The sequence below is a fragment of the Morone saxatilis genome, unplaced genomic scaffold, assembly GCF_004916995.1.
Source record: "Morone saxatilis isolate NCDOM2014 unplaced genomic scaffold, NCSU_SB_2.0 Contig1, whole genome shotgun sequence".
Lineage (NCBI taxonomy): Eukaryota > Metazoa > Chordata > Actinopteri > Moronidae > Morone > Morone saxatilis.
The window spans coordinates 21,869,296-21,881,026 of NW_023339651.1; the positions used below are offsets into that span (position 1 = coordinate 21,869,296).

The window sequence follows — 11,731 nt, forward strand, 5'->3', positions numbered from 1 at the left end:
TATTCCATTTCTGCCAGTAGATCCGTCTAAATGTTACACATCGGGCCTTTAAATCCACAGCTAGAAGATATCACAACTCATAGTATAAATCCCAGCAAGCAGCCTTTACAGGGTGCAATGTTCATTGCGCACTACAGTACAAAAGAATCAGACAAGATAAATGATTTGGTCATTCTAAGAGAGTTAACAGCAGAGGGGTCAAGGGTTGTGTGTCCTGAGGGTGGCACTAGAGAGGGGTAATTAAGACCCCTAATTACAAGATTTTAATTGTAATTAAAATCACAATGTTTTAGTATATATTATTAGTAATCTGTCCACTAGATATTACGACATGTGTAAAATGGACTTTTTGGCTAAATTATGTTATTGAAGAGCCCTTGTGGGAGACTGCCCCAGGGTCCCAGACCCTCAGGGGTTCCAGACACTCCTGATTTCCAGAGTAGCGATTAATTTGCCTATCTACAAATTTCTTTTTATAAGTGTTTGCAGTAGGTAACTTTTCTAAAAAATAACTTTATGGCATATTTGCTGAAACAATAATCCTTGGGAGGTGGTTGGGTACAAAATAAGAGCGTTGATTATGCTGCGTGTGCATTTTTGATGTACTATGTGCAGGGAATTTCCTTGACCAATTTATTTAATGTTGTAGTTTTATAACAGATGGTTCGCCCACAGAGAGTGATGCTGTGTATTGTATGTGTGTTTATCCTCCAAATGGAAACAGCCAGACTTAGTGATGTGGAAATATTGGCTATGGATTTGTTATGGTCTCATTCATCTCTCCCTCTCCTCTGTTTTCTCTCTTTCTGATAACATCAGGTCATCTCTACTAAATGACGGATCATTCCACCTCAAACACCACAGTGCTGAAAGTGGACCAATTCATCAGTTCACTTTATGGCTGTGTGTGTGTGCGCAAGTGAGTGTGTGTAGGGATAGATAGACCAATTCGTGTAACAACAAAGCCGGTATTAAATACCCAAACATTGTTCCAGCGTGTGGGCCTATATTAGATGCTAGCCACATCTAGCCTGTTGAACTTGAAAGCAATATAAGCAGTAAAGCAACATAAAAATGGCAACATTTACAGGTTCCAACTTTGAAGTCTGTATTGATCCACCCTTGAGCTTCAGTTTTGAAGCAAAGAAGGTGATTGTGGGAGTAGATGTGTTAGTTCTTGCAATCAACAACAGATAATCAGTGTGCTTTGGTCATAGCTTGAGCCGTTTTTAAAGAGGAAATCTGGAGTTAGAAAGAGAAAGAGTTTGAAGGAAAACCGGCCAATGGAGAATTCCAAAAGTCAGCCAACCAGTATTGTAACTTCATTACTTTAAGACTTTGGTGTTTATAGAGCTGGCCGAGCTTTGCTGTGGTCCATCCAAAAACTTCATGACTTTGGATAGATCAATTTCATCTGGTTCTACCAGCAGGTAACCTGCTGAACTGCTCTCTTAAGTGCTTTCAGTGTGGGGGGTATAAATCTTTGGACAAGGAACAAGGATCACATGATACACAGATTCCAGCTATGATCAAGTTTTTGTTATTTGTTTGCTCATGAATATCCTGGTTTCAGTAATCTGGATAAATTTGTGACCAATAAACACTTCTAATCAGTCTGACATGTGTGCAGGTCAGTTTTCATCTCAATTTATGTATTAAGAAAGCAAAAAAAAATAATTTAATGATTAACAAGTAAAAAGAAAAATGTCAGTCTGGTTTTGTATTATTGGTGGTTAGATAAGTCAGATCCAGCAAAGTGGTAAAAGCAGAAGTGTCTAGGCAGCTAGAAACAAATCTGTGTTTATCCTTAACTGCTGTGCTAACTCAGCAGGTACAGAAATGACAAAGAGACTGGATGTTGAGAGTCAAAGACCCGTCTGCACAGAAACAAATGATCTGAAACCTGAATAATGTAAGAATCGTACATAAAGGGAGATGAATAATTTGGTTACTCATGTTCCATGTGAACATTACTTCAGAAATATACATCATCAAAACTGGGACAGGTGTCTGTATGTGAACATACTTGGTTTGACATGATTTAAACATTATTGAGGTCATTTACACAGCGGGCGGCTGTGGCTCAGAGGCAGAGCGGATCGTCCCCCAATCAGAAGGTTGTTGGTTTGATCCCCCTCCTCCTGCCCACGTGTCGAAGTATCCTTGAGCAAGATACTGAACCCCAAATGCTCCCGGTGCATAGCATCGGTGTGATGTGTATAAAATGAGTTAGTTTCTGTTTCGATGGAACTTTCCATCGCTGTGTGAAAGGGTGAATGTGGCACGTAGTGTAAAAGCGCTTTGAGTGGTAGAAAGGCACTATACAAGTACAGGTCCATTTACCATTTACCATTTATGAAAATCACAAAAAAATGCCCACTATGTTTCTAGCTGAGGGATCATCATTTCCCTCTGCAGGCCTGACAATTTTCCAGAAAACCTGAAATGATTCACATTCTTTATTCCTTATTTAGATTGCATCAATGCTGCAACAACGTCAGCCTGGCTGATGATGATCAAATCCATTTTCGGTTTTTATTCTTTCCTTTCTTTCTGTAGTCACTCAGCGGTTCCATCATGGGCTAAGGATCCAGTCAGTCAGTCAGTCAGTCAGTCAGGCAGTCAGTCCACAGGGTATATGCAGGAAGAACTGGGCCTTTTTTATTATGACTAAATACACATTCCTTTATATAGCTTATGCCCACAGACAGACGAAAAAAACTCCCTACAGACAGACTTCCAGTACAGAAGAAGTCACACAATATACATCAGATGTTCCAAACAAGCTTTAAACACACACTGAACACTGATCTAGTTGAATTGAAATGAAGTTGAAATATTTAGAGGTATGTTCTATGGTGCAGTAATGGATATTTATTTAAATTTTATAACATTCCCAAGAACTATTTAAAAAGGGCAACAGTATTACAGAGTGTTTGTGTCTGTTTCTGAATATTTCAGTATTAAAGGTCCAGTGTGTAACATTTAGGAGGATCTTTTGGCAGAAATGTCATAATTACGTTATAGTCACATGTGTAATTATGACGTGATTTTGGATAGGTTAAGGCAAAAAAGAACTTTGGTCAAGGTAAGGAAAGATCAGGATTTTGGTTAAAAGTTATTAAAAATCGTATGTCTCAAGTCACTGCTTATTTTTGAACATCGCTTTAGTGGATTTAATATTGTAAGATTGCCTATTTTGGTGGAAAACAATTGAAATATGTTGTCAGTAAACATTTTACTGATACATTCAGTATCAACATTTTTGCTCCTTTCCATTACATTGCATTATGTTTCAAGTATTTGGTGTTGCAAATTAGTTGTATATAAACGTAATTTAGGTAGGTATTGATGCACTAAAATTTAAAAATGCATACATCCTTAGTGATGCTTGAAACGCTAACTTCCTCAGTTTAAATAGTATAGCACCTACACATCTTCAACAACTATTTACCTGACACGTCAACTGTCTTCATAACTGCCAACACCTTGCGCTGCTAACATTTTATAGCTGTGGTTCCCAACAGATGGGGACTGCTACAAGGGGTCACCAAAACTTCAAGGGGGCTCGCAAGGCCTTCTTGATTTTAAAGGGTGTAAGAAAAATGAAAAAATATACACAGGAAGTCTATGTCTCTATGTCATTTCAAACTAAATTAAATAGCTAAGTTTAGATTATTGTTTATGATCTAAACGTTGAAGACCTTAACACAAGCTATATTCACAGAGCCTGCACTCTCTGCCAGAGCCCTTATCTTGCGCTAAAAAAGTATGCACTTAAAACAACCAAAGAGCTAATAGAACAATGAGAAGAAAACACTGAATTTGTCATTGAAGAAGTAATAATAATAATACATTTTATTTAAAAGAGCGCTTTTCTGAATACTCAAAGACACTGTACAATATAATAAAAGAAGAATACAAGAACATCAAGGTAAAAAACAATATAAAACAGTACTATGTTAAAACACATTAGACTCAGATTTTAAAAGCTATTTTTGAAAGGTTGTTTTGTCAGTGATTTGAAATGTTGGAGGGTCAGTACAAATGCACGGAGCTTTGGCGGAGAGATTCCCAGGGGAGGGGGCAGCATGAGAACGGTCTTCGCCCCAGGTTCGTGCTTGGTCCGGTGGTCGGGGTGGTGGAGTCAGAAGGTTTCATTCAGTCATTGAATAGTATGTTTAAAAATTAAAATATTTAAAATTGGGAACCACTGCTTTAACCTCTGCTCTAGATGACACTTCAACTGACTTCTGTCAGTTTTTGCATTTGAACCAACACTAACTCATTTTAGATCTTCACTTCAACTCCTTTCACCTTCAATATTAGTAAAACCCATGGCTGAGAAAGAAATTTAAAAAAAGAAAATGTTGCTGATTGTGACAGTTCCATTCAAATGAAAGAAGAATTAAATGCTAATGAGCACTGTCAATAGTTTGGCTCTGGCACTTTCTCATGATCATTTGGGTAGGGTGGGGGTTAAATGCCAGATGTAGCAAACCAGATGATCATAACAGTACTAATATTATTAGTAGAACAGTGAAAATGGATAATCCGAAGGACAACAAGCACTCAACGTTAAAGAGAGGAAGTTCAAAGGCTTTGGAAACCAGGACGGCTTCAGTTCATTGGACTCTTCATAACATGATGCTAATGATAACAAGGATGACAATAAAGACAACAAGCATGATGCTGACGACGACAGTGATTGTAATTATGATGGTAAGATTTGAGATGAGGGACTTATGTTCAGGTCAGGCCTTGTTTACATCAAACACTGGACAGAAAGTATTTTCCCCATTTTCACTGGCACTAGAATGACTGTTTTATTCCTTGCTATGTCCTTTGTCATGTTTGCATTATTACATTTCTTATCTAATCTCATTATCTCTCTTTAGGCTATGGTGCTGAATGCTGTTCATATCGTGCTAAGGAATGTAATTTGTCAGCTGGCACCATCAAGTGGTACAAATTCTTTACTGCAGCTCTGATAATTGATCCGCTCAACTAATCTAAAAAACCGGTCACTGAAATAAATGTTTATACACTTAATTACACTTAAAATGAATGTGGGTCCAACAGTAGGACACTGAGTTTACTCAGCAGCTGGACTTGATGTTAATCACAGCCCTGATGCTAAGATGCTGCTGGTGTGCTCTACATTCTCCGATTATTTGAGTTTAAAAATGTGAAGTGAAGCTAAAATGTAAAGGCGTAAAGCTGCATTAGGTAACTTTTACAAAAAATTACTTTTTGTCATATTTACTGAAACTTTAACTATATCTTGACATTATTACATGAGACTAAAAGATAAAGAAAGAGATCAAGAAAATCAGCATTTGCAAGAATCCACCAGACCTGAATGAAAACAACCAATGAGAGCCAAGAAAGATAGAAAAATGCTTTGGGTTGGTGGTATTTGATCATACTTGATTCTTTTGGACCACTTTTTTTCATTTACATTTTCCCCTAAGCAACTATTGTGTTTTTCCAAATGATGTATAGATTTTAAGCAATTATCACAAAAGGCTTGAAAAATAGTACATATATAGCTGCTGTAAAAGGGAAAAATCATGCCCGCAGACTAGGTTTGAGCTAAGTCCTGAATGTTTACCTCATGTTGTTCCGCCCCTGGCTTGAGTATAAAGAAGAATTGAGAAGTGAAAGAAACAGTGGATTTGTGTCAGTGACGCTTTGAGGCAACAGCAGGGTTTGTCAGATGTATCACCTCTGCTCTGACCTACAAGTTCCTGTGAAGGCCTGCCAACCAGCTGACTGTTAAACATCAAAAATTTGCTCAAGGTGGTTTATAACATTTCCTTACAGAACTTCTTTATCAATTTCTTTCCATTTTATAAAACAATCTTATTTAATTTCCCTTCTCTTTTTCATATATATTCCTCTTGTGATTTATCTCTTTGACATTTTATCCTTTCTCATTTGTCTAACTACTTTATTACTATTTATTCAAACTCATTTCTACACGTATTCAGCTTATAGCTAATCATTCAGTTGGAAACAGTATTAAACCAGATGATATATGCTTACAGTTTTTGTCCCATTCATAGTAATTAGAGTCTTTCAAAGTTTTCCAACCACAATACCCCTTCAGTTACTTCCAACAAATTAAAGCCAGTGATTCAGTATATTGACAGCTCTTCAACACACCTTCAAATCTTTATAGATTATTAATATTTTTTAACTTTTAGAGCCAGCAATTCGACATAGCATAATCTGTTTAAAAGATCTTCAAATATTCCACATCATTCGAAGAATTTAAAAGCCGGCAGTTCAGTCTAGCATTAACGTTCAGCGGTCAGCATTTACACCCGCAATTTCTTAAGAAATTGCATTCTTTAGTTATGTGGATGATATTTTCTCTGTTTCAACTCCATTGGCCAAACCCTTCGCCTTTTTTCACTTTGAAAGTCTTAATAAAAAAAACATGACCCTCTGCTGGGCTTTTTGTACGGTTGTAAGTATTAAAACGCTTAACAAGACATCTAGTCCTTCTACCTCATTAGAAATTCTAGAATTTATGAATATGCAAATGTTGTTAGTTTCTAAAGTTTTCCTGCTGGACACAAGATGTCTCCTACTTCAAGTTTCTTTATCACACTCTAGAACTTCCAGACTGGACCAGGGCTGACTTCCAAACTATCAAAGTCATAGAATTGTAAACAAATGTATTAACACCTATTTTTTATTGTACAATTAGTTATTAATTACTGTAATGCATTATTATTATTTCTGTGACACTTGACAAAGAAGCATTATTACAGATATACAGGGCTTTGATAAGAGCAAAAATGAATTATGGTTGTATGGTATATGAGGCAGCAGCAAAAACTCATCTAGAGAAACTAGTCAGAATTCAATATATATGTCGTCATCATCTTCGTGTTCATCATCATCAGTCACTACTATTAGTGTAGTTGTTGCTACTGTTGCTGCTGTGCACCTCTGTCTGTCTGTCTCTCTCTGTCTGTCTGTCTCTTCATTTCACCAAAAGTTAATCTACAAATATTAGAAAAGAGAAGAGATTGGTCAACCAGGAACTTTGATATTGTGAGAGATTGACTCAAGAATATTTGTCCAAAAATTATTATGACTATTTAAATATATTTACAGATGAGTCAAAACATGAAAATGATGATCATGTAGGTGTGGGAATATACATTCCAGAATTCAATAAAAGCATTGCTAAAAGAATTACTAATAGGTTATCAGTATACACAGCAGAAATTATAGCAATAATCATCAGTCTTCAGTGGGTAGACGAAGTCAAACCAATCTAAGTAGTAATATGTTCAGATTCAGCAGCTGTACTGTATAGTATACAGTAGACAGTCAATACAAACAGTTAGAAATGATCTAATAATGAAAATATACATGATTTTATTGAACCTAAAACAGCTATGTATTGATGTTCATTTTTGTTGGATACCAGCAAATGTTGGAATAGAGAGAAAAAAGGTTGCTGATAAACTAGCTGAAAGTTCATTAAACACAAATTATAGTGGTATTTTAGAAATATTTTTTGGAAGGTCAGAGGTAAAATCAATAATTTAGCAGAGAATAGTGAAAATTTGTCAAAATATATGGAATTGACATCAAGGGTAGGGACTATTATACAATTCAAAAATCTGTTAGAGTAAGAAGTAGGAAAAGTAAAAGCAGAAAAGAAAATATAATTCTAACAAGGTTAAGACTAGGTCATTCAGGGTTAAACGCTAAACTATGACAAAGATAGATTCTGATAAGTTTGAAACATGCAATTAAAGAGAGTGTCAAACATACGGATGGATTGTAGAAGGTGAATTCTTTTGGGCATATGGGACAAACAAATACAAATACAAATGCTTTAATTATAACTTCAATGAAACAGAATATAATTCCAATATAATCATGATTTGAGCAATATTAAATCTCACAATATACATCATGTTTTTACCACACTCCAGTAGAAGAAGGAAGAAGAAGGAAGAAGAAGAAAAAGAAGAAGAAGAAGAAGAAGAAGAAGAAGAAGAAGAAGAAGCACGAAGACCTGTGCGGAACCTTGTATTTTAGTTTGTTTCTACGCGTTTTACTACGAAGTGACACTTCCGTACACTTCCGGGTCGGAGGTCATGATACACATGTGAGATCTGAAGAAAAGTGGCTCTGATTGGTACCAGACTACAACAGCTTTAACTTCAGGTATTGCGACTAATAATTTAATGTTTTATTGTGAACATTTAACAGATGTGTGTGTAGCAGTTCCGCAGCTACGTAACTTACTGCTGCTAGTGTTAGCTAGCTTCTGCTCCTACAGACAGACACAGAGGATGTTACTCACAGAACGTAGTTTCTTGTATTCCTTATGGTCCCCCAGTCGTCACGTTAACATACACACTGAAATAAAGACAAGTGAATGTGTCCATAAATATTAACGAACTAGCTAAAATACACAGTTCCGATACATTTTCCTTTTTGGTTCAGCTGAGTGTAACACACTTACCGCTAAAGAGGACACAGAACAACTTGTATTTTGCAGAAATTCGAAAGCCTGTCTTTAACATTGAATAATAATAACGTCGAAAGCAACCATTGATTTTAGACCTTTTTTTACTTTTAATCTCTACTGAAAACTTAATTACCTATATCACATATAATACACAAAAAGACCCACAAAATACAACATCAACAAATCAAGACCCATAATTTTAATGTAATGTTAGACCACTGACCATACCTGCTATAGTTAATATGAGATATTGTTGGTTGGTGTTTGTGGGACTATCTCAGCCAAAGCTACATTAAATTAAATGTATCCATTCATCACAAGCCCTCATATTTGATATTTCCCCCTATTGTACTTATGTGTTTGTAGTACTGCATTTCCTCAGTTCAACAAGATATTCACATTCTGCTTTTTCGTACAATAGTTTAGGTGTATCATCTCCCATTCGGCCTGGCTTTATTTTGCACTTTTTAAATCCATTTTAATTATGGGAGACCTTGGTGATTGTAAAACACATTGTTGTGCTCTGTTCTGCCTGAGGTAAGGGTTTTTTCTTGGGATTCAAAATACTGTAGTGCTGAATAGATCCGCCGGCTGCAAATCATCTTCTACAGTTTTAAGAGAACATGTTTGTTTGGCACAGACCTTGAATTATGAACTTGTGATGCAAAAATGGTAATTCCCACTAATCGTGAATCATACTGCAAAAGCAATATCTGTCAAAAATAACTGCGATATGATTTTTTTTTTAACCCTATGATGTAATATTTTATGGATTCAATATAATCATTGAGTTCTTTCTTAAACAAAAGGTATTTTATTTGTCAGGTTTTGGAAATCCACCTTCAACTAAAGTGTTTTCCCAAACGCCACCATCATTTCCATGACCTCTCTCCATTGCAGATGTCAAAAAAGTGCAAAGTTACAGATTTTAGTTTTAAATACCATGTTTGTGTGTCCCTCAGCTAAAATATGAAGTGGCCTTGATTTTGTCATTCTGCACGATAAGTGCTTTGAGCTGACAAAACCTAGCCTACAGTGAAACTGCTTTGAAATAGACAATTTTATCCATGTCACCCACCCCTACATTATAGGTTGATTCATGTTTTTTGTCCTGCTTTCCAGGAAGACACTGGTCTCCGTTCACATGTCTACAGCATAAAAATCTAATTGTAGTGACTTGAAAACTACTTATTGAATTCCATCAAAGTAAACATATTGTCATTGGTGTCTCTTCTTTCCAGCCCAGTATATTTGACTTCACTTCACTTGACTTTAACTCATATGAAACTGTTTGTGCTTTAGTGGACAGGATGGACGGGAAAGTGAAGGAACAGAAGCGACATCAGCAGAAGCACAGTGGACCCAAGGCGGAGAGGAAGAAGCTCAAGAAGCAGGGAGGCACCACAGATGAGGATGAGCGGAAACGCAATCCCAAAGCATTTGCGGTTCAGTCCGCTGTACGCATGGCCAAGACCTTCCACAGGTCAGCCCTGATGACTCTCTGATTAACTGTACTGCCACACATCTGTCACACACACTGAGACTTCAATCTTGTGCTGTAACATCCACAAAATAATATACATTCTTTTGGCATTTATGCTCACATCCAGTTAGGAACACTTTGACATAATTACATTAATTAATTAATTTAAAGTAGGAATAAATAAGTAAATTCCTGTATACGAAACAAATAAAAATGTGAGTAATTAAACAAACTGTAAAAATACTCCTCATATATATGTTTCTTCAGAGCCCAGGACATAAAGACCAAAAAACATCACATCCCCCTTGTAGACCGGACTCCCTTGGAACCCCCTCCAGTTGTGATTGTTGTCGTCGGGCCCCCCAAAGTGGGAAAAACTACCCTGATCCGCTGCCTGATCAAAAACTTCACCCGACAGAAGCTGGGAGACATATGTGGACCTGTAACCATCGTCTCTGGTAGGTGTGTCCCCTAAGTTCTGATGTTGGAGTAGATTAGGGTCCACTTCCACCAAGTGCTGCTGTTACTTTTTTGTAAGTTGTCCAGCTTTACCACAGAAACACATTGACATTCTTTGAATAAAATGACATTTGCTTCCATTAGCTAAGACACTACAGGTGAACAGGGTAAACATTAAGTGTGCTTGCTCATGGTGGTACTGTTGGGTCTCTGTAAATAATGTTATAAGGAGTTTGGTCTAGACCTACTCTATTTGAAAATTGTCCTGAGATCATTTCTCTTATGAATTGGCACTATACAAATAAAATTGAATTGAAAATTAACTACAATACTAGTTAAAAGATATCAGCATGAAAGTTTCCTAGTTGATAAACTAGACACTTAGTTTTTGTTTTCTGAAATTTTATGGTTCAATATGTAAATAAGTCTATTTAGAAATATGCTGTCTGGCATATATATATATATATATATATATGAAAAACAGAAGTCTGAACAATGGATAACTAAATTTCCAGACACTGCCAGCTCCTCTACAAAATAATGTCATAATAAAGCCGCTGCAAAAATAGTGAATTGGGGGAATCAAAGTGGTTAAAACTAATAACATATTACGTAATAATTGATATTTTTTTTTATTCATCTGTGTGCCAACATAATGTTAAATTTTTTCACAGTGTTTATAAGTTACTCCTTTTTGTATTCTTTAGGCAAGAAGCGCCGCCTCACTTTCATGGAGTGTAACAATGACATTAATACAATGATCGACCTTGCAAAAGTAGCTGACCTGGTGAGTTTTTTTCAATTCATGGCAAACAAGTACATTGTAATGTATAAAGGAATTGATATCAAAAAGATGTGAAGCAATGCCACATGATAAAAAGTCCCTAAGGCTTGCTTGTCAACAGTTAGTCTGTCACTTAAATGACAGACTGATAAATGTACCTTTAACCTTTCGTAAACAGACAAACAAAAAACAAACAAATTTTTACTTCATTGTGTAATAACACCCTAATTTTGTAACAATCTGCCTCATTTTGTAATAAACAGCCTGTACCCAATATGTAATACATTTTGTGATGAATTTAAATAAAATTTTAATATAAATTAAAGCTGCAAGCAGCATTGGGCGGGACCTCGCACTCCACGCGACTTGGGGCGTGCTGCGGCCGCGTCTCGTGCCGTCGTAACACGTGCAGACCACAACGTGAAATTTTCACGACACCCAACTCCCAAGCCCTCATCGCTAGAAGCTGAGAGAGACCGCTCTACGTTGTCACGCGTTT

General features: G+C 36.4%; 1 protein-coding gene across 1 annotated transcript; it reads left to right on the forward strand.

The window, feature by feature from the left end:
- The first annotated feature begins 8,073 nt into the window (after window positions 1-8,073).
- On the forward strand, window positions 8,074-11,307 carry LOC118328072 (ribosome biogenesis protein BMS1 homolog). The gene is made up of 4 exons (XM_035661679.1): window positions 8,074-8,199; window positions 9,809-9,989; window positions 10,257-10,447; window positions 11,156-11,307. The coding sequence occupies exons 2-4, from the start codon at window positions 9,817-9,819 to the stop codon at window positions 11,305-11,307; spliced, it is 516 nt and encodes a 171-aa protein (XP_035517572.1). The 5' UTR covers window positions 8,074-8,199; window positions 9,809-9,816.
- The last annotated feature ends 424 nt before the right edge of the window (window positions 11,308-11,731 follow it).

Excerpts from the sequence above, each read along its gene's own strand:
- LOC118328072 (XM_035661679.1), top strand. The coding sequence starts at position 9,817 with ATGGACGGGAAAGTGAAGGAACAGAAGCGACATCAGCAGAAGCACAGT. Across the intron at positions 9,990-10,256 it reads ATGGCCAAGACCTTCCACAG|AGCCCAGGACATAAAGACCA; the intron begins GTCAGCCCTGAT and ends ATGTTTCTTCAG. Across the intron at positions 10,448-11,155 it reads ACCTGTAACCATCGTCTCTG|GCAAGAAGCGCCGCCTCACT; the intron begins GTAGGTGTGTCC and ends TGTATTCTTTAG.